At 44.8% G+C, this 23,625-nt stretch overlaps 1 protein-coding gene and 1 long non-coding RNA gene across 2 annotated transcripts in view; one reads left to right on the forward strand and one right to left on the reverse strand.

The window, feature by feature from the left end:
- The first annotated feature begins 727 nt into the window (after nucleotides 1-727).
- LOC117759713 lies at nucleotides 728-1,270 on the forward strand. Its single transcript, XR_004613545.1, has 2 exons — nucleotides 728-844; nucleotides 918-1,270. It is a non-coding gene; the product is annotated as an uncharacterized LOC117759713 (long non-coding RNA).
- A 281-nt stretch (nucleotides 1,271-1,551) lies between these two features.
- The window catches only part of ror1 (receptor tyrosine kinase-like orphan receptor 1), a 119,952-nt gene continuing 97,878 nt past the window's right edge, over nucleotides 1,552-23,625 (reverse strand). The window contains exons 5-13 of the mRNA XM_034581978.1: nucleotides 11,755-11,882; nucleotides 10,106-10,423; nucleotides 9,418-9,663; nucleotides 9,082-9,296; nucleotides 5,493-5,672; nucleotides 4,113-4,340; nucleotides 3,646-4,010; nucleotides 1,830-2,938; nucleotides 1,552-1,673 (exon numbers count right to left, since the gene is read on the reverse strand). Of these exons, the coding sequence (XP_034437869.1) occupies nucleotides 2,233-2,938; nucleotides 3,646-4,010; nucleotides 4,113-4,340; nucleotides 5,493-5,672; nucleotides 9,082-9,296; nucleotides 9,418-9,663; nucleotides 10,106-10,423; nucleotides 11,755-11,882 (2,386 nt within the window). The 3' untranslated portion in view covers nucleotides 1,552-1,673; nucleotides 1,830-2,232. The remainder of the gene's footprint in view (nucleotides 1,674-1,829; nucleotides 2,939-3,645; nucleotides 4,011-4,112; nucleotides 4,341-5,492; nucleotides 5,673-9,081; nucleotides 9,297-9,417; nucleotides 9,664-10,105; nucleotides 10,424-11,754; nucleotides 11,883-23,625) is intronic.

The raw sequence follows: 23,625 nt of genomic DNA on the forward strand, positions 1-23,625 counted from the left end.
GTGGAAGGATGCGGTTAGAAATCTAATTTTGGTGCAGATCTGAAGCCTTTTTTTTTTTACATTTTCCCTGTTTTCCCTGGGAATAATAAAATAATCTTCTCTATAAAATATCAGGCACATTTAGGGAACTTGAGTGTGAACAACTTAGTGCAGCTTGATTCAATTCAAGGGCACGGTTGGGCCTTGGCGGAGCGATGCACTGGATTTGACACGAGGAACGAATCTCTACCAAAGGTGGAAAAGTCTAAACTTGTCGTGTCACTAGTTACAGACAATCGGCTTCTCTGTTGACGATATTACGTTGGAATCTCAGGGCAAACGAAACCTCAGCCTGCGATAAGTTGGTGAACTGTCCAGGGTGTAAATCCACATCCCTCTCGCCCAATGTCGGCTGCGACTCCTCCAATGTCGATCAGTATAGCTGATGGATGGATACACTTTCTTGAAGTGACATCAGATCACAGATCAGACAAACTTAACATTTACAGTCAACAGAAAACTGTCTTTTTTTTATCTACATTCAACAAACCAATGATTGTCTCCTACACAGATACTTTACTTTTCACTACCGAGATCACAAACTGTTTTGTTTTGCTGCAGCAGATTCTGTCCTATAAGAAATAAAAAGCTTCATATTCAGCCGTTTGCTGCGATGAAATCAACCGTCATCATGAAATGAGAACAGACAGATGAGATCACTGGTGTGACTACAGCATTAGAGAGTTAATCATTCACAAAAACACACTTCTTCATATCACAAAAGGAGGATCGGGCAAGACAATGCATCAAAACCACAAATGATCACATAAACCTGGACACTGGATGAGTTAAGATGTAAACAGCTGTAATTTCAGTGGTCTGGTGCGGAACCTTTTTCCCTCTTTCTTTTTCCCTCTTTCATCACAAATGTTGAAAAGCAAGATATGTTGCTTTTCAACATTTGTGATGATTTCACAGAGAATAATTAATGGACGTTTCAGGGAAATATTTGTATGAGTGAGAAATCTGGATGTAGCGAACTTAAACGTGGCTTCATCAGGGGACTGTTGGACTATTTTATTTCTGTTTCGTTAATGTTACCACTAGTTGTTGTGAGAGTTCATTGTTTCTATCCTCCCTCCTTTGTGTGATGTCCTCAGTGTTTTGTTTGTGCACAATCCAGATGCAATAAAACCAGGAAAGTAAAAACAGAGATATGACGACAAGCCCTGTGAATAAACATCTGTAAATTCCTTCACAATTTAGACACTGAAAAAAATAAAACAACTCACATCCAATCTACAATAAGAGAAAATGTTTGGTGTGTGATTTCGTTTGTAGATGTGAGGGATTGGATGATGTATCCACTGGCAGGTTGGAGGATCCATGTAGAGACGGTGAGATCGCAGACAAAATGATGGAGGGAGGCACAGACAGGATGCAGAGGCCTTAACGCTCGGTTTCCTCATGTAGAGGAATGAAAGGAGGCTGACGCACAGTTTACTATTAAATTCAAAAAACGAAAAAAAAGAAGCAAAGAGGCCTGTGTCCAAGTCTCAGAAAGTCATGTTGAACATTCAGTTGTCATTTCTGAAGGGTGTGAAAATGAGGATGAACGAGTGTGTTTCACTTTCAGCTGCTTCGGTGGGACAGTTCCCACGTAAGAATCTGAAAAGGCTGAAGTTCCAGGGCAGCTCCACACCTCTGCTTCATTCATTCTTCCATCACTTGCTGAATGCATCTTCTCTTTCACTGCACAAGCTTTGATGTGCAGCACTTTTTTTTTCCATTTCAACGTCCAGAAAGGAGCGAGTGGCGTGGCAGCGTCTCCTCAGCATCCTGCAGGAAACAGGCCTGTACCTTGTTGACACGTGTTTGTCAGGTTGCACCACACAGAGAGGAACACAGGGTGGGACTCGCTCCTTCTTCCCCTTTAAAGTGTTTTCCATAATAAAAAAAGTTCTTTTTGAATATATATCTTTGTATTTCATTCATTCAAGGACTTATGTACCGTATTTACACAGAGGTTAAAATAAAGACATTTTCAAACCATGGCGGTAAGGACACTTGCTTTAAACAGGAAGGCATTTAAAAGTCAAACAGCCGTGTATATACTCGTGTGGCTGCGACAGTGTTTCTTGCTTCCAGAACCTGTTTTCTGTTCGCTCCCTGTCCGACCAGAGGAGAATTCTTATAGCAGGTCACTGGGTGAGAGGCCCCAACGTGTGTGTGAGTGTCCGTCCGTCCGTCCGTCTACAGGTCTGCGGTGATGACCGTGTCGTACATCAGCACGTCGTGATCAGCAGTGAGCAGCGCCGACGTGTGTGTTCCGTGGTCCAGGTGTCCCATCCCCTTCTGGGTAAGTTGTCCGTACACCTGAACTGACCCCCCGCCGCTGCCCGGCATGATGCAGTGGGAGAGCAGCGGCGCGTTGGCGTCGTGGTTGGAGCCTGTGGTGGAGGGCACGCCGCTGACGTGACCCGTGCTGGTGGAGCCGCTGGCGCTGCTGGGCGAGCGGCTTTTGGGAGGTGGCAGGTGGTGCTGGATTACCCTGGTGGGCGGAGCAGGGGGAGCGAAGTGGGCAGGAAAAGCGGCGTATCCAGTGGGGATGGGGTATCCGTTGACGGGGATGAATCGCTGGTGAGTTGTGGGCACAGCCATGGGAGCCCAGCCTGGAATCTGAGCCATCTGGGCTGGCGTGGGCATAGCCTGGGCCGGGTACAGGTACCCTGCGGCGGCGGCGGCAGCAGCGGCGTAACGGGGGTTGCTGAGGTTGCTGACGGGGCTGGCGCTGAGCGACGTGGTCTGGGTGGTGGCGTTGCCCCCGCCACCAGAGGGAGTGCTGGAGCTGGCGTGGGACGACAGCCCCTCCCAGGCTCGCAGGCGGGCGTGGATGTCCTTGAACCTCGTTCTACGTCCTGGTCCCTCCTGCCAACACTCAGTCATCAGACCATAGAACCTGAGAGACAAAAGATTCAGAGTATTATCAAATATGGCAATTTTCACAATTTAATTTACTAAACTACTTTTGATTAAAAACAAATCAAATGCCTTTATTGTTATTATTATTACAGCTCCTGAAACAAATTGGCTTTTTTCCCCTTCAGGAAGTGTTTTTTAAACTTATTTGAATAACAATAATTGAAATCTCATTTTCTGAATATTGTGAATGAATGAACGGCTATTTAATACTATAAAACTTTGGACATGATGTTTGTAGTAAGATCTGTAGTACGTGTGTGAGAGTCAGGAGGGCTGAATGAATAAATGTGCTGCATGGAGCTCTACTACAGAAAAATAGAAATCATTTTGTGGTGTTGGACACATTCACAGTGTACGAGCACTGAGCTGCGTATAAGTGAGAAGACATCAGCTGAGGAGGCCGTCCTTCATATGTGGCTTAGCACAAATTTACTGTAGAACGGGGCCACATGTGATCTGATCTCAGGAGGATGGACTTGGGTCCATTCACACCAGTACTGAGAACTGACCCCTTGTGACCAGATCACTCAGGATAGATGTTAATATCAGGTCTGAACCAGGTCTGAGATAAAGCCTCCTCACACATGAGCCGTAAAGATGGAAACCGAGGTAAAAAGCTGCTGCCTTGTCCAAACGCATGTGATGTTGATGCTGAAGAACAACCTCTATGACCTGTAAGCTTACCTGGGGGGGCAGTCCTCTGGGCAGGGCAGCAGCTGCCTCTTCCTCACCATCTCCATCACTTCCTGGTTGGAGAAGCCGTAGTAGGGCTGCAGGCCGTAGCTGAAGATCTCCCACAGCACCACTCCGAACGACCAGATGTCCGACTCGGAGGTGTACTTGCCGTAGATGATGGCCTCGGGGGACATCCAGCGGATGGGCAGCAGCGTCTTGGGCTGGACGCAGAAGTAGTCCGACGAGTAGATCTCTCTGGACAGACCCAGGTCAGAAATCTTGATGTGAAGCTGTTCGCCCACGAGAACGTTCCGAGCCGCGAGGTCTTTGTGGATGTAGAAGTGACTGGCCAGGTACTCCATCCCAGCAGCCACCTGGATCAGGTTAGTAAGAAAAAAACAATCATTTAAGAATTTGTTAGATGTTAACTATGCACTGAAAAGAGCTACAGGGTCTTTCTCCAATGATCGTTGTACCTGTATGGACATATGCAGGAAGTCTCCATGATCCAGGCTGGACTTCACCGTGCCGTCCTCGTCGCTGCTGCAGCCGACGTCAGAGTGCGGCGAGCGCATGATGAGGAACTCGTGGAGGTCGCCTTGGGGAAGGAACTCAAACAGCAGGCAGACGGGCTGCTCCTGGGTCACCACACCCAGCAGGCACACCACGTTTGGGTGCTGCAGATCGGTCAGCACTGCCGCCTCCTGTGTTAAGAAAAGAAAGACACCGAAAGAAAGATTAGTCGGGAAAGAAAGTGCGATGCCAGCTGCACACTAGATGATTATCGGCCCGATTTGCGTTATCAATTTGAGGCATGTGCGATATTTATGATTCTACTCGTGTAGTATTAAAGGAGCAGCGATTGGGCAAGTGAGCAGAAACCTGCAATAGCCAATGAGAGCAAGCTGAACAGGAAGTGTCACCAACCTGGATGTTGACTACACTGTAAATAGAAACTTTTTTTTTCACTGTAGCAGATGGACGGTAGAAAAGGAGGACAAACGCTTTAATGCTTGATTTTATTGTGAAGTCACACTTGATCACGCATGTTTTCCGTGAGTTCCCGTTTCTCACAAATCGTTAATTTAAACGCCAAGTGTGGGGTCCCGAGTCTCCACTGCATTATCTATTATGTGCATTCTCACAATTAAGATTCTAAGTACATCTGTCGTTCTGTCTGTGATAAACTGATAAAATCAGTTCTGATGTTTTTGAAGTATTGAAAGTTGACCGTGAAAATAAGGTTTTTTGATTCATAATGATAAAACAATGATATCAGATCCAATCCACTTTTTATGGCCACTTTTCAACACTACTTCACACTTTAAAAAAAAAAATCTGATTTTGGGTGTAGTGTGACTTTAAATGGTCTCTGCAGCTTCGCTCTCTCGCAAATGGAAAGTGAGGATTATATTTTACACAAGTCATTTATTTCAAATCCTCCTTAACATCTGTATATTTATCTGAACTGCCTGTCTGGAGTTACAGTTTATTTTTGGAGCTATTTCAAGCAGAAATCATCCGGCGTCGAGTGATTTTCAGCCACACGGTCTCCCCCCCGGCCGCCACGTTTACCTTCTCAGGAAATATAACAAGTCAAGCTGCGAGTATTGTGGGAAGATTGATACTTCCAAAGGGAAAAAAGTCCTTTACAGCTGCAGTAGTTTAGTGTCATATTTTATTCAAACCACTTTAAACACATTTACCAGTTAGAAGCTATTTAGAGCAGCTGTATATGTTATTATTTTCTTCCCTTTTAAGATACATAATGCAAACCGACCCTTTCTGCCAGTATTTCTTTAAATGATGCAGGATTGGAGGCAGTAAAACCTGAGTGAAGGTGATTCATCCTGTACCTGCTGGAATTCACCCCAGTGCTGCGTACTGGACAGATCCTTCAGGGTCTTTATGGCCACGAGCTGGGCCTGGTCCATGCCGGGCAGATACAGGTGACCCTTGTAGATCTTCCCCAAGGTGCACTCGCCGAGCTCCTCCATGAAGCGCACGGCCGACAGGGGAAGCTCTTTGGCTTTATTCTGCAGAGGGAAGAGGAAAAGAAGGGAAAAGAAAAAAGGGAGGAATGAGATCAGTGGTAGAAACATTACAATGTTACAGTAAATCATCTCCCGTTATTGAAAAATGTAAGTTAACATCCCTGCTTCCTAATTCGATGCAGGCAAACTGCCAGATATGACACCAAATGTCTGTTGGAGCTTTTGTGTGCATGTAAAAAACTAAAAGTATAATCTGGGGAGATGATTCAGTCACTGTCATAATCAGACCGTGACGTCAGGGCCCCAATGACTCCCTTTTCCTTTGGAGAGCAATGTGGGAAAAATCGAGAAATCTGTCCGCCTCAACGTGTGATTTATCTGACATGTTAGCAGCGTTTGGGACAAAGCAATTAGTTCTCTTTTCCAGTAAAACTGTAGAATCTGCTGCAGGAATGACAGAGCGAGCCGGAGCTTCCTTTGTGAGGAGGGACGCCACCGGCTTCTCTCAGTCTGAGGAGGACTGGAGGTTTATTTGTTCAGCTCAATCCAACGAGGCTGAGCTGAACCGTGGGGTTTTAACAGTGTTTCAGTGGGAAAACATCCCGTCAAGAACGAGGATTCACATTGTGAGAGAAGGCTCACGGGAGGGAAAAGGGAGAAAGACAACAAGCCTGAGGGGAAAAGGTCAATCTGGTGATGGCCTATATTTCCTCATTGTCTACACAACTCTAAAAACTATTAACAACTCTGTCACACTGAGTTCATTCATTTTAATGAACAGGAGGAACAAATAAAGTTTTCAGTTGTTTCAGAACTTTTGGGGGTTGATGTTGATACTGATATTAGAGGGTAAAATATTTCCAATACAATATGATATATAGAAAAAAATGTTGGTATCAAACCCTTATTATGAAAAAAAATAATGGAGGCTTGATATATATTTAAAAAAAAAACATAAATACAAACAAATATATAGTACTTATAGTCGGTTTGAGATCTATAAATCCATTTATTAATCTATCTTGAAATAAGAAAATATACTTTAGTAACTAATTACAGATCTTTTCTGTATTGTTTATTCTGTAAATTGAAGTTTTTCATATGGGTTCATATCTGGAAACATAAATGCTGTGACCCATATGTCTGGTTCATATCATATTATGTTATTATCATACCAATATTTGTTAATCCTCAGTGAGTCCAGCTAAACTCTCATATTTGAGAACTGTGCAGGTGAAACAGAAGGAGTGGGAATTTCTGTGTGTGTGTGTGTGTGTGTGTGTGTGTGTGTGTGTGTGTGTGTGTGTGTGTGTGTAGCTGCTAAAAGATAAAAGGTGAGGAGAGGTTGGCAGAGATTTTCAGATTCCAGGAACTCAAGAAATTCCTCGGTGAGCAGGAGAGACACACACGCACACACACACTGAGGGGGGCGATGAGTGTGTGTGTGTGTGTGTGTGTGTGTAAAGAGTGTGGGGGCCTGCTGCTGTTATGAGAGACGCAGATGTTTTTAGTTACGGGTTTGTTTCACCCCTTTTTTCCTCCCCACACCCAAACCCTCAGATCCTCCTCACATCACCGCAGGTTTGTGTGTGTGTGTGAGTGAGTGTGTGTGAGTGTGTGTGTGTGTTTATGTGTGTCTAAACGGATTGTCACAGGCACTGGCCCCTGGGTGACCCTGTAGCAAAGCCTGCTGGGTAGCAGCCTAACCCCAGAGTAAGTTGTAGATTGGAGGAGCAGAGAAGAGGGAGACTCATATTCACAATAATATACATAAACTACTGTATCATATGAGGATTTACAACTTTACAAATACTTTAAAAACGGGTTACAATAGTTATGGAAGTTAGATGCATGCACTGGGAAACAAAGCTTTAATGGTTTTACAGTCTGTTGTGTGAACAATATCTCAATGTCTTGAACCCAGCTGTATAATTCCATGGCTGCACGGCCGTCACTCTGAAAACCTGTATTTGATGCACTGTAAACTTTGTGCAGACACAATGTCGTCATCTAAACACAGCGGGGAATGATTCCCTTTTTTAGGCCGGTGAAACGTTTGTTCCATTCCAGAAAAAAACTAAAGAAAAGCCGAGATATTAATGGCTTCTGACGCTTCTGTGACATTTTGCGGTTCCCTCGGCAGCTGCTGATGCTAAAGTCGTTCTCATTACCTTGAACGTCAGCTCTGGTTTTTACACATGCAGACACACTGTCTAGATAGCCACCTCCACCCGCCCACCACCACCACCAACATTACGCCGAGAAAGATAAACAGACATGATACGGCCGAGTGTGCAACCTTGAGAGAAATGTGATACAGATCCTAACGTGAGCTGTGTGTTGACTGGCAGAGCAGAGGCTCGATGATCCACATTACAAAGAGTGTCTGTGAAAGAAGGAGGAGGGGAGGGAAGGAGAGAGTGAAGGATGATGAAAGAAAGAGTTCCAGGAGTTAAAGGATGGAGGGAGAGGAGCAACGCAGAAAGATGGACTAGGTGAGAAGAGATTCGAGGAAGAGACGAGGGGAAAAGAGAGATAAACAAAGGAGAAGAGCTGCAGCTGAACTCTGCTGGACCTGCTGAGCTCTGATGATAGAGATCTGCAGCCTTGGCTTGGACAGAGAATTTCCATGTGCACACAAAGACACACACACACACACACACACACAAAGACACACACACACACACACACACACACACACACACACACACACACACACACACACACACACACACACACACACACACACACACACACACACACACACACACACACACACACACACACACACACCAGTCACCCCAGCATGCTGCAACGTATCCCAGTTGACACACAGGGGGATGTGCCAATGTAGCTCTCATGACTAAGATACTACTATTTTGAGTCACCACAGTTGTGTACACCTAATGCTGCAGCCCTGCAATTAATCCTATCTTTTTGTAATGTTTTTTTGTTTTAGAGTTGTTGGTTCCGCTGTAACTAAAGACGTACGCGCAGATGGCGTCAATTAGCGCCACAGTCTGTGCGACAGTGATCACGGAGCCACGATATCGAGGTCCAGCCAATGCATGAGCTGTGACTGTATCATGCGCTTTTGAAGTCAACTGGAGCCAGAACCAGAGCCGCAGTTGATGTGGAACTGAGGTATCGAGGTCCTGCTGTCTCTACTATCTAAAAATGTGAGGAAAATGTATTTGTATGTACTTTGACTTTTTAGTTTGGTCCCTGTCCCATCCAATAACGTGGTGGAGGTGGGGCTTCTCTTTCAGGGAGCCGTCATGTCGTCCATCTTTATAGACAGTTGATGATTCAAATGTACGGTCACGTCTGAGGTTTCAGATGAGTTGTATTGTATCTTATATGAATGAGGCCAGTTTCAGAAAAGCACAGAAAGAACCTTTATCGTTTCATTTCTCCACACGTTCAGCGTCATGACTGTGCTGCTCTCTACCTTCGGCTTGTACGCGGTTGTGAGCATGGACATCTCCACGTTCTGTCCTCGCACTGGCTTTGGCTGGCGGGGGGCGGGAGGCCTGGCCGCCTTCTGGTTGTTGCGGCACACACAGATGAAGAAGAAGAGCAGGGCGATGGCTAACGGGATGGACACACTGGGAACCAGGATGTACAAGATCTCCATGTTGCCGCCGCCAGACATGTCTTTATGGTCTAGTGATGGATAGAGAGAGAAGATCAACATCACACCAGAAGATGATCTGCACGTATTACAGAGACAGAATTAAGTGTAAACGTGATTAACATGGATGTAAACATAGTTCTGGTCTCTCACCACAGATGGGTATGTCACACAGCTCCATGCGGACCCCCTCGTCCAGCGTGAAGCACCAGGGGGCCTCGTGCTTGTTCCCTGGGTTGCGGCAGTACGAGTGTCCCCCGTTCAGCTCTGCATAGCGGAGGGCCAGGTAGGTGTGGCTGTGGGGATACTGCGAGTTCCACGGCTGACACTGACGGCCCGACTTGGTCACGCTGACCGTCCCGCGGAAGTCTGCTCCGCTGTTGTTGTAACACTTGTGATCTGGAAAGCAGGACAAGGTCAAGCATTACGTCTCCATATTATCAATTCATCATTCCAGTCATTTTTCAAGCATAAATGCAACAATTTACTGGTTCCAGCAAATAAAATGTGCAGTTTTGCTGCTTTTTTAAGTCTCAAAGAAGACAGTAAATGAAATGTCTCTGGATTTTAGACTAAACTAAAAATCTGAAGGCTTCACTTGAAGCTCTGGGAAGTTTTGACACTGTTTTTGACATTTTGAAGACTAGATGATTAAATCACAAGGGCAGACTCTGTAAATCAAAAAATGAAGAATAATAAAATCTAGATTCACCAAAAAGCAACGGTTTTGAAACAGCTCCTCTTAGCAACGACAACAGAGACGATCAGGGATTCATCTCTCTTCAGAAACTAATCATGAGTAGAAGTAATAAAATGGGATCATCAGGTGACATAGTCTTACTCTTGTTAATGGGCTCGGCCATGGGGATGCCTATCCTCAGACAGTTCGCTGCCTCAGGACTGTCGTAGGCGGCCAGGTCGTCGCAGTTCGGCAGCTTCAGTCTCTTCAGGATCAGAGGGTTGGAGCGGGCGATGATGTACTCCGTCTTGCACAAGTCGTTCTCCAGGATCTCGCACTCGTCCTTGCACAGGTCCCGGGGTTTCTCCGTTCCCGAGCTGCGGTCGCACGTCGGGAAGGCGAAGTGGCAGAGAGACGGGATGGCGAACTGGGAGCAGCGATCGGACAAATGGTTGGACGTGCCGATCATGGTGAAGGCCGCTGGGAATAAAGGAGGCAAAGGTGGCGTTAGAACAGAGAAAGTGAGGATTTTTTGGTCAAGACTGAATGAAATGTATTTGTTACATTATTTGTTTCTGTGTCTCTTACATTCATGAGAGGAAATACAGACGTGGTAAGTCAGCAATGCTCACTTCAGAGCGTCGACATACATCAAAGAGTGCGACTGACAATGAAAGCTGACACATGATTCATAGTCATCCTGCACGTTTATTGCAAACATATGTTTTTCTGTGGTTGTCACTGGCAGGAAGGGGGATTTGTCCAGGGGGTGGAGGAGAAGACCAGCAATTAAAAAGCAGATAAGTAAAGCTGGATATTATCCAAGTGCTTCTACGGCATCTTGCTCAGATAGAATGAAATAAAGATTAGTAAAGGTGACATTAAGGTTTGGAGAACGAGTGGCTACTGGGTTTCCTCTGAAATGAATGATTTAGGAGTATTGCAGCTCTGTGGCATCATAAATCTTAATTATCACTCGTCCTTGATCAGATCGGAGAGCGGGTTCACGGCCCCTGTCCCCGAGGTGTTCGGGGGGGGAAGCTGGGGGAAGTCAGGGGGAAGCTGATGACTGCACGGATGTATTCAATAACACGCAACACTGAACGGGACCAATGAGGACGTACGCATGCAGGCACACAAAACAAAAACACAGAGGTGGAGAACAGAGGAGTTCAGAAGTTGGGTCGTGTGAGCTCCGTACAGAGCTCACGGCTGAACTTCCCTTGAACTCAGCATGTTTCCTTCCTACTGCAAATGAATCCATGTTTAAACTTATAACCGGATATTTTTTGGCATAAGGATTTCATTTATGTAGAGTATGTCGATTCTCAAAGGTTCTTTATCAACGACATGAAGTCTGAGACCACTTGAAAGCAGGTTTTTTCTAATTATTAGTTATCAATTATTATTTCAGCCAATATATATTTTAACAAATTGCAATGATTCCAAAGATGTTGTTATCAAACCCTTGTGACAAAGAAATGTAATTGAGGCTGAATATTTTACAGTTTAACCATTACTGTAAAAAAACAAATACAACCAAATATTATAGAACCTAAATTGTTTTTTTGTTTTCAAACATGTTTTATTAACATGTTTTCATTTGTATCTATATTGTATGTAAAGCACTTTGAGCTGCATTTCTTGTATGAAAGGTGGTATACACATAATGTTTATTATTATATCATCAAAGACTCGGAGGGAATTCGTTCATCGGTGAGATGTTAGGGAAAAAAAGGAAAAATCATACTGAATCTGTTTAAACATTATTAATGAACGACATCTCCCTGTCAGCAGCACGTCGTCCTCACCTGTGATCTGCGTCTCTATCTCGCCCTGCATCTGCAGAGAGTCCACGAAGATGCTGCGGTTGCCGATGAAGCGCGCGCAGGCTATGCCCCTGTACGGCTGGCAGAATCCCTCTTCGTCGAAATCGTCCCTGAGATCAACAGAGACACAGAGAGGAGTTAGTTTGAATCAAATGAAACATGCTGCAATGCACAGAATCACCTCTAGATGTCAGCCTCTCTTTGTATAACACAAGAAATGAGTGGTTGGACTGTTTCTTGTTGCAGATTGTATAATAACAGTTTTCCCCTTTGTTTCTCCTTTTGCTTGACGAGAGACGAGTCACACACAAGTCACCAGCCCCCCAACACACACACACACACACACACACACACACACACACACACAAACAAACACACACACAGCTACCCTTCCTAACCTTCTTAGGACCCTGTGGACAGCCAGACACAAAAAACTTATCCCGAAATTTAATGACCAATTAATTCCTAATCCTAACTTTAACCTAACCACAGTTCAATATAAACCTTAACCAGGACCTCAGAAGTGACGTTTTGCCTCATTAGTATCGGGCTTTGGTCCCCATGAGGTCTACTGGTCCTGACAAGGTCAGTGTTTAGGCTGGAAGAGGTTCGAGGAAGGTACCAAAAATGAGTACACACACACACACAAACAAACACACACCACACACAAACGCCCAAGTTCACAGTAAATATGTAAACCACATTAAGAATTAATGTTTGGTAGTTTGACCTGATTGTTTACAGCGCAGAGATTTCCCCATCAGCCATGATTTGAACCACATGGACACACACAGAGAGAGAGAGAGAGAGAGAGAGAGAGAGAGAGAGAGAGAGAGAGAGAGAGAAGCAGCTGATCATGTTTTCACAACAACAAAGATTTCACCTCCTTCAATGACTCTTTTCATTTTCATGCCCTTTTCTGATTTCACTTCCCAGGTTGTGTCGTCTACTCTGCGCTCCTGCGGTTCTTTTGTTGTTTCTTTTCAAATGAATTCATCTCCCTCCATCTCTCACCTCTCGCATTTCTACACACATACACACTCGCACATATGCACACACACGAACACGACACACACACACACAGAAACCACATGGCGACTCGCAGGCCTGTTTGCTCAGAGTGAGATCACTGTGTCATGTGCTTTCAGTTGGGCCATATGAGGAGTGTGAGCACAACCACAGTATACAAAAGGGGGGGGGGGAGGGGGTGCATGATGCCACTGCACAGACACACACACACAGAAACACACACGCACACAAACAACCAAGCACAAAGAATCCTATTGTAGCTGCGTGCTGACTAAAAGTTCATCCTCATGCCTCGGACATTGTTCCCAGAGTAAAGGCAAACAGGAGCGCTCCATTTGAAACTGTGTATGATTAATAATAATAATAATAATAATAATAATAATAACTAGAACACACGCACATACCTTCAATACCATCAAGCTGCACCAAATGTCAGATATCAGCTCACAAAAAATTATTCCCTGGCAAAACTGTGAAAATGTGGAAAAACGCCCTTTACTGCAATGTTTAAAAAAGTATTAAAAAAATCCTGGATCCGCACCAAAATGTAATGGGCTCTTTCGTGACTAACACCACATCCTTCCACCAAGTTTAATGGAAATCCATCCAGTGGTTGTCGTGTAATCTTGCCCACAAACAAACAAACGAACACAACAGAGGTAAAAATAGACTGAAAGAGCTTTATTTGAAATAAACACAGCGACTTACAACTTGTGGCGAACTATAAAAAACCGAGCTCGTGTCTTAATGCTTCATTATCACCCGTCCCTGCCTTTGTTGACGCGGGTCATGAAGTTTACAAGGGACGTTACGATGTGTGAATTACACTAATTACTACACCAACTGCAATAAAACGCTGCAGAGATGCACCTGGAGACAAGATGACAATGATGGAGGCACGCACAGAAACACACGAGGATCCATGTGGGCACAAACAACTGTAGGGACACCAGAGGGAGGGTGTGTGTGTGTGTGTGTGTGTGTGTGTGTGTGTGTGTGTGTGTGTGTGTGTGTGTGTGGTGTGAGATGGAGGTCATTAGGTTCCCTCTCTCTGGAGGAGTGTTAAGTGAGTGAAGGGCCAAGGTCAGCTCTACCCCTGTCTGCAGATCTAAATGAGATTTCCAGACATGTACACACACGCACAGGCACACGCACACACACACACACTATAGAGCATTTGGTCTGCATTCCGTCGATTCCAGAGATACGGTAACACTACGTTTACAGCTTAATACAGGTTTATCCTGGGAATATGTAATTTCCTACTAAAATGTGGATATCGGCAATAATGAGTTCACGTTGTGGTTCGCCTGCAGACGGCTTCGCACCATTTCATCAAACCACAAACTGCTTCTTCTTCACGTACTTTCCCTTTGGCAGAGAGCTCCTTCTCTTTAGGTGCAAAGCACATCTATAAATCTATAGGCAAAGAGTCTCCCAGTGAGAAAAACGATGGAACTGATGGATTGCTGATTGATTTTAATGCAGGATATGAAAAAGAATGAGGGATGAAGTGTACTCAGGCCGTAAGCATTGGTTGTGCGTCACCAAAGATGGAGGACACACACATCCACACTGACATCGAGCCACACACAGACAAGTAAATGAATAGGGAGAGTAGACGAGCCACCACAAAGCAGCCAGATCCCCGCGGGCAAATTACAACTCCAGCCAGTCCGAACGGCCCTGACCGAACCGGCTCAGTCCAAATCACAAACCGGCCGGCGCCGCCGTCTTCATTTGAACTTTCCTCACTTTTTGAATACGACTGAATTGGGTCTCAGAGGCGCATTAAAGCGTCTGCATCAGTTACAGCAGAGCACAGATGACTTATAGCAGGTTTAAAGAGAGAAATGGGCAGGAAAAGACGCGTGTACCAAAAAGCCTAATCACATCTGAGACATCTGAGGTTTTTCTGAAAGTCTTTCCCTGGTTTCCATTTATTCCTGTGTGTCTGTGTAAGTTATCCCGGGCAGGCCGAGCCAAGCGTGGTTGCTATTTGTGTAAACAGTGAATGGCTGTTTGGGATTTTTATTTTACACACCAACGCCACGGGCCGTCTGGTGTAATGTTTTATAATCGTAATTACAAGGAGAGGCTTTTCTGTCTCAGAACCAATAGACTCCAGATCTAAACACAAACCCACCACAGAACCTAAACAAAATATTTAGGACGTCTTGATTCATTGTCAAATTACTTCTTTTTTTTCTGTCCCAGCCTCATTATTTATGTAGGGAAACACTTGCTCTTTTTCTCCAGCACCATCCACGTGGCCACACAGCGTTTACACCTGAGTGGTGCCAATAAGAGGCAGACTGCAGCCAGACAACCTTGAGACGCTTTTAATACAGTACATCCTGATGGGATGTGAGTTTTCAGTGTGTTTTATAAAACTGTGCACATATGCTGTGTTTTTAACAACTATAGGGACATTAGAAATAAAGCATGTGGAAGAAGTTAAATATAAATAGTTACCCCCACCAAGGAGCTTATGTTATGTTTTTCAGCAAGATTATGAACTTTTGACTGATTTCATGGACCTAGGTTAGGGTGATATTTATCAGTGTTTGTAATTTGGTGTGAATCCAAATAAAAATCTGGATCTAGTGGATTTAAATGTGGTTTCATGAGGGGGTAGAGACTTGTTTTAACGTGAAACTTTAATGTGAAGTTTTTCAGATTTGTTGTCTCAAGGAAAGGAAGAAAGAAATTATTGTAAACTCCTCCCACAGATGTACAACCTAGAAAATGCTCCATCAGAGTCATAGAGGCTGGACATGAAACTACTGCTTTACAGCATCATTGAGAAGTGACTTGAAATCCATGACAAATGCTTCTGATCATTGAAGTGATCCTTATAAAAAACCCTTTCAAAAGAGTGTGACATTACTTCTGTAGCACAGACTCCAGAATAAAGGGTTTTCTCATTTGGGTCTGTATGATTATGGAGGAAGTCTTTTTAGGCCTTGAACATGTAAACTTGGATATTTCTCATCGAGCTTGGTTGGTGGATTGATGTGTTTGTGATGAGTTGTGGGGTCGAGAGGACGTGAAACTCAACACTACTTGTTGAAGGGAATATCGGACAGATGAGATTTGAAGGGGTGAGGACGCAAGGGAGCAGAGGGGCAGATCCCGACGACATTTTAGATTTCAGGGTTCGGTTTTCTAGGAGTTGCTGCGGGCGCTGAGTGAAGAGGAGATGGAGCTGCATGAGGTCGCAGCTGTTGGGTCCTGATGGGGGGGGGGCAAGCTTGTGCAATACGTATGTTGTTCTTATAATTACAGCTTCCTGTTGATTATAAAACAACATTAAGCTCAGAGATAAACTGAGGTTTGATGGCTATATTCAAACTAAACTACAGAAACTAAGCATTATGCATCGAGGGTCAGGTTTTAAATGTTTGACAAGAAAGCAATAATGTGACATAGCTAAAGTTTACTGGTATATATTCCACAACCAAAGGAAGTTATCTACGAACTGTAATAAAATAAATGGTAATGAAAACGTGCAAACTCCAAAAACACAGCAGCATTGTTTGGATGAAAGGTATCTGGGATGTAAAGTGATAAGGCCTCATGCTGCAGTGAAGACATCCAACAGGGTACCTCCTCTGAGTTTGTGCACGTGTGTGTGCGTGTGTGATGGTGTCGTGTATTAACGGGACGGTGTCCAACTGCAAATCAAAGACACTTGTAGGTCTGAGACAAGAAAGGCCCAGACGAAGGAAACAATAGACAATCGCGTGGTCGCTCTTCTCGAAGGGAATCGTGTTTCCTCCTTAGAATAAACAGCAAAATGAGAAAACACAATCTGTTCAGCATTATTATGCATGTTCACGATTAGGAAAGGTCACACAGAAATAGTGCTCGGCCGAAACATGAATTCACTTTTTAGTTGTGAAACATATACTGATATTTTCTCAACCGCCCACAATGTCCACAACGAAGATATTCATGTGTTCTGAGCTCACGGTGTAATTCAACTATCACAGGAGACTCGCAGAACATGTGTGGTTGCAGGATGTAATGATCGCTCACTGACAAGGAGCCAAAATGGCCACCGGAGGCTGAGGTTGACTGGGGTCTGTGGCTGCCAGTGGCCCGTGACCGCGCTGGGAATGAACAGTGAGCGAGGGCAACTGAGGCGCTGCGTTAGAGAGAGAAGGCCCCCTCCAGGGTCCTCGTGTTACTACTGTTCACTGACTGCAGCCATACACGCTTCTGTCAGAGGGACGGATGGAGAGACTCAGAGTGAAGGGGAAAGAGAAAAGAAGGAGGGAGGAAGCATCACAGATGGACGACATGACAGCTCCACTAAAGTGAAGCTAAAGCATCTTGACTGCCCCCTGGTGGGTGGCCCAGTATCGCTCAGAAACCCTGCATCCTCCATGTTAGCGGATGGGGCGTGGATCAAACTAAAGGTTTTGCATGCACTTGATTGGCCAATGCAGTCCACGGCTGATGTCACATGGCGTTGTCTGCACACGACTTTCAATAATGACAGTGTAATAACATGGGCCTTGATGGGGGGGGGGGGACCTATAATTCAGGAAGTCCAGAATGAAAAATATTTATTATATTAAATAGAGTTAGAATTTTTATCAGACGCCAAAACCAAATCCAAATCCAAAAGAATGTTACTGCTGTGGATGGAAAGCTAAGACGACGATTGCGAGCAGAAATACATTCTTCACATTATGAATCACAAAATACTGGCACAGATTTAATTGGCCAACGCTGATTCAACTCTACCTTGTTTTTGCCAGAGGCGTCTGGAACCCACACTGTATCAAATGGACTGAGGGGGCTAATGTTGGCTTTAATATGGCCTGAATCATGGTGGCCATCTCAGCTCATGATAAATATTGTGTAGAGTATAAAGAGTTTAAAACAAAGCAACTATTTCTGTTGCCAGGAATGTAAAATACATCAGTGCCAGTGAGTCAGAGGAATCTTCCCAGAAATGACAAAGCAGGCAGTGGTGGGATCGAACGGTAAACGCTGAAGCTTTTAAGAAACTGCTCATCGGTGAATTATCATTGATTTGTGAGAGAAAGTTAACATTTGTTGCCTCCAAGGAGCCAAAGAGGATTTCGTGTTTGTTCTGTTAGTCTGTCTGTTAGCAGGATTAGGCAAAAACTACTGGATGGAACTTGGTGGAGGGATGCAGGTGTGGATCCAGGAATGTCACTTCACTGTCTTTGCAGTGTTTCCCACAGAACACCACCACACAACCTCTGTTGTTCTGTCTGAAAGGACACGAGGGATGTGGTTTTCACTATAATCTGATAATATTCTATATCCTATTTTGATGAGTTTGAAAGACTTGAGTTGTGCGACAGGCGTGGGCGGATCCAGGGGGGGGGCCCTGTCCTGTCAGATGTCTTTCATTCTCTAAGTTTCATTGTAATTACACAATGTGCTCGACGAAGAAACGATTACAAAATATATATTCAATGATGTGTGACTTTGCTCAAAGCTACAGAGATAACAGTAAAGCAGGAATGACTTAAATATGCACCTTACTGAATCAGCAATTGTAGATGGATGTTAACATTTCACTGAATGCAACTTGGATACAGTTGTGTGTATATAATAATACACAGACCGGCTCCCAGATACATGTTGGTGTTTGAAGTGTCGCACTCTGCAGTAGAATTTGTTTTAGGGCCTCGTCTTTGCCGACACAGGCTTGAAGTCACGAGTGCAGCTAAAGAGTTTTAATAACAGGGTTCACACACACGCTCGGTGATGTGACGTGCAGGGAAGGAGCCCAACATCAACCCCTTCACTCCTCACGATGCCCCTGACCTGGTGACATCACTTCCCCTGCAGGACTGCAAGGTATCGCGGGTCCGGGGGGGGGGGGGGTGTCAGTCAGCCGGGCCAATTAGCAGCAGAGGAGGTTAATACGTCTCCTACAACTTAACACAAACCCTGTAGTGTTTGGACAGACGCAGGCACACACAAACAGATCGAGTGCAGGGATCACACAGTAGAGTCCATTACCACAGCCGTGAATTACAGAGGAGGAAGGTGGGAGGGTTTTGTTTGACTAATCCCTGACTTATTGGGTGTAGAGGTCTCTGAAAACAAATAACAGACGGGGGGGGCTTTAGGAAAGCACAGAAGTGGAAATGGTGAAGAAAATAGATAGAAGAAAAAAGAGAGATAATTGATGGAAAACAGCACTGGAAACAGTTGTGTGTGTGTGTGTGTGTGTGTGTGTGTGTGTGTGTGTGTGTGTGTGTGTGTGTGTGTGTGTGTGTGTTCAAAACAACATCGGACTAAAAGAATCTTCCACTTTTCTTTTGTTCCTGAGTTTCACTCATAATTTACGGGTGACATTTAGCAGGACAGTGTTTTCAGACAGTGAGTTGTTGCCACCTGGACACTTCCATGTTCCCTGTTTTACATCTGTGGCTGTCCCGGCAGCAACGTCCAGTCCCACCAGCCTGTTTAATACCACAGGCTGCTGTTCGCCATCTGGTATGATCTCACCACGCTGCTTCAACAGAGGTCAGGGCTTCACAAGGATTAAATGGTTATTACAAAGTTTTGTTTTATTGTATTACAACAGTTGTCCCAGAGAGGATTATTTAAATTTAGATTCTGATGTTGCTCCACCGTCATCTCTCTTCTGAAGAGGTGAACTCTGCTTCCCTCTCTCAGATCCTCCTTGATTCCTCAGATCCTTCTGGCCTTCTCCCCAGTTTGGGAGTTTACATGTGTACGAGACAGTTTGCTTCAAAGTTTGGTTTCTCTCCATCACTTGGTTTTGTCATGTTTATCATCTATCCATCATGTTTATCCGCTCAAGGTCGCAGAGGGCTGGAGCGAATCCCAGCTGACATTGGACGAGAGGCGGGGTCACTCTCATATCCACTCCCAGGGCGATTTACAGTCTCAAATTAACCCACGAAAACCCAGACAGACACAGAAAGACACCGTCTGGCTGTTAGGTCCAAACCCAGAACCTTCTAGGTAAGTTAAGTCTTGATTCTGGTGCCACCCCTATCGATCCGACTGTCGTTAGGTGAGCACACACGCACAGACTCAAAAAAAAAGTGAAAGTGCATGTTGTAGTTCTATAGAGGCAGCTGTCGGACTTTTGGCAACATAAGATCGGGGACATGTCTGAGTATGAAAAATATACCAGATCATAATCCGTTTTTTCCAAATGTAATATTTTCCCCTGGAGCAATATCACAAACATCGTTCTTGTTGCATTTGTGCCGCTGTAAAAATTCTTGTCTTAACTTTTTTTTTTTCAAATAACATTCCTTGAACTGACTCCAGGCTGCCTGCAAACGTCCGTGTGGAAATAATAATAACAGGAAAGAGAAGAGTCCAAAAAGAAAGAAAAGGGGAAAGAGATGATAGCCGAGAGCAAAGCCACCCCACCACCACCGCTCACCACCTGCCACACACACACACACACACACACACACACACACACACACACACACACACACACACACACACACACACACACACACACACACACACACACACACACACACACACACACACACACACACACACACCCCTGCATGATTTATTTCCTTAGATCACAGACCCCACACTGAACACACAAAGGCAGACACTTAAAAACAGACAGGAGGACCCGTGTTCCTGGCTGACGACCGACTGACGGAGCACGCGGAACAAGAATACACACGTTTTAAACAGAAGCCTGGCTTCCTGCAGGTAAAGTGCAATAATCCTTGATGAGAGCGATTAAGAGGCGTGTGTTGTGGGGAAGGAACACAATGTCACACTATGGAGCTCACAAATAATCCCTGCTTACACAATATGGTGTCAAAAGATCTGCAGCTCACAGAAAACCAAACAAAAAGCGCTTAAAGTCTGATTAAAGTCTACACACCTGACGGAGTATAGGGTGGAGAGTTCATGAGGGGAACATGGTAATATGTTGGATAAAGGAACGTAGTTCTTCTATGTGCATTAATATTCTATATGTGCAATGTTTATAAGTGTGTTAATGTCATATTTTTGTTTTTGTATGTTATATGGCAACACAATGTGACGTTAGTTTGTGAGAAGCTGTTTTTGAAGCCTTGAAGTCCTGCGCCATCTTGGTTTTTTTAAACCAGAAGCAACCATATTTGGAGGAGCAGGGGGTGGAGCCTGACTGAGAGAGGACAGTGCCCGCCCTCCTACACGTGTCACCTGGACCCATTGGGCGGTTCTAGCTGTCAATCACATGGTATCCACCCTCTGTGTTTTTTTGCATATTTTTCTCTAAATGCTGCAAGCTGTGTTGAAGAAGATGCCAAGACTGAGACTCATGAGGAAAATGTTATTGACATTACAAATCAAGTAATATTAATTAATTCATCAGAGGAAAACATCGGATTCTGAAGCCAATTTCTAAAAATCAAACTCTTGGTTATTTTCTCCACTTTCATGAGTTCACTCACTGGCAGTGGCCTCATTATCCCAGAATACACTGCGGCTGCAAGACTAACCGGTGACTTGCTGATGACAACTACTTCATGAAGCTGAGGCAGATAAGACATGTTGAAGGAATGTGGCCGTGACAGTTAAATCAGAAGAGGGGTACAGAGACAGACACGAAGTATCCCAGACGATCAGATTAGTTAATCCTCAGCTGGAAGACAGTTTGTGTGCAATGAGTTATATTTATGTGGGTTTTAATTTAGTCCACAGAATCACAGGCAGGACAAAAAACACACACACACAGGCAGTGACATCTGTCAGTTATCAAATGGATAAAATAACAGGGAGGCCGAAAAAAAACTTGACATGTAAATGCAGACACGTGATATTTTTTGCCAACGTGCTGCTTTTTCAAAACAGTCTGGAGAGGATGTGGTTCCTGAATGTTCCAATAAAAGATGGTTTACAGGCTCCTGCGCTCTGAAAAACAAACAAGACTAACTAGAACAGTATTCAACTGAAGGGCCGGACACATGCTCAGACACGGTTTACACATGTGTGTGTGTTGTTGTCAGATGTGCTCGTCTGTGTGTTCAGAAGAAGTTGCTGCTAAGGGTTGTCTGACAGATAAATACAAACTCTTCCTCTCCAGGTGCTGATGCTTTACATCAGCTCAACTGATTCTGAGTATTGATCCAATATCCATCCATCATCTGTTCTGCTTATCCTTTGAGGGTCGGGGGGGGGGGGGGGGGGGGGGGGGCTGGAGCCAATCCCAGCTGACATTGGGCGAGAGGCGATACCCAGCACTCACACACACAATCACACTTAGTCAATTTAGAGTCTGCAATTGACCTAACCCCCAATCTGCACGTCTGTGGACTGTGGGAAGAAGCTGGAGTAGCTGGAGAAAACACACATGGGGAGAAAGACCCCCAGGCCGAACCCGGAATCAAACCAGGAACCTTCTTGTTGTGAGGTGACTGCAGTAGCTTTACCTAACCTGCCTGACTGGAATGGTTCTGTTTGCTTCGTCAGTGGTGATGCTGGTTTATGAAACTGTAAAAGGGACCTGCAGTAATTGAGCGGCGGCGAGTATAGAAACGAAACCGTTTAAATCGACATCGATGTCCGACCGTGCAGTTAAGAACGAGTATAAATCCTGATTAAACTAAGAGTCTGTCGTAACCTCAATGATGAAATTCTGTTTAGTTTCTTCAGCAGCTCATCAAGTTAAAGTGGATGTGAATCTGTACCACATCCGTCTTCATTTGAATCACTTGAATCAATTCCACTGTCGCAACATCCAAAAGTCTGTCCAATAAAATCCGTCTCTGGAACTGATCTGGGAGCTGAATTACTGCCTGTAAGCCAAAATGTCCTCTAGTCATATCCACGCACTTTTCTATCAGGTGCCAAGACCAGTAACTAGCAAATTGATTGATAAATTGACAACAATTGATAAAATGAGAGGGCGTCGTTTATCAACAATCTCAAACTGCATTGATCACATTAAGCTCTACAAATCACTAAACATCCCTCTGACTCAGACTCCGAGTCCAAACTGATAAAACAAAAGCCTCTATTTATATCCAGAAACGCTGAAGGTTCACTGTGCCTCCCTCTGTTCCTCTCACACACGCCGCCACCGAAGGCAGAGAGAGAACATTTCTGTGGACACTTTGTCTGCATGAATGTGCGTTTTCTTTTTCTGAGTTTGAGTGTGTGTTCATTGGGGGTTTAGGTCAGAGATCAGGGAAACCCCAACTACCCCATCTAGGCCTTGTAAGCCTCAGGGACAATCCATGAGGAACCCACACACACACACATATATATGAACACGCACACGCACACGCACACACACACACACACACACACCAAACGCTAACCTTCACCTAATCCACCTCTTACCACTACGCTTAACCAGGACCCCAGAAAACACGCTTTTGCCTCGTTAGTACCGGGCTTTGGTCCCCGTGAGGTCTACTGGTCCTGACAAGGTCCGTGTTTAAACTGGACAAGGTCCCACAGGGGAAACAAAAACGAGTACACGCACATTCTTAACCCACAGACTTTACCAGACCAGACCTGACCTTGACCAGACCTGCCAACAGGGTTGCCGACAGACAGACACAGGGGATTCTGGGAAACAGGAAACAGGAAGCGGGCCCTGTCCGAGCTAAGCGCGAAAGCCCGGCTCATAATGACTTGTGTATGAAACTCTCCGTGTGTGGTAACGTGCGTGAAGACAGACCTGCGCCCCTTGCTAAAGCCCAACAAAGTAAATTGCTTTAATGGTTAAAGCCGGCGACACATCGTGACAGTCTCCACGTGTGTGTGTGTTCACGTGTGTTGGCCTGTGTGTGTGCGTGTGTGAAGCCCGTTGACCTGGGCAGC

This window comes from Hippoglossus hippoglossus, chromosome 4 (genome assembly GCF_009819705.1).
Source record: "Hippoglossus hippoglossus isolate fHipHip1 chromosome 4, fHipHip1.pri, whole genome shotgun sequence".
NCBI classification, from domain to species: Eukaryota; Metazoa; Chordata; class Actinopteri; order Pleuronectiformes; family Pleuronectidae; genus Hippoglossus; species Hippoglossus hippoglossus.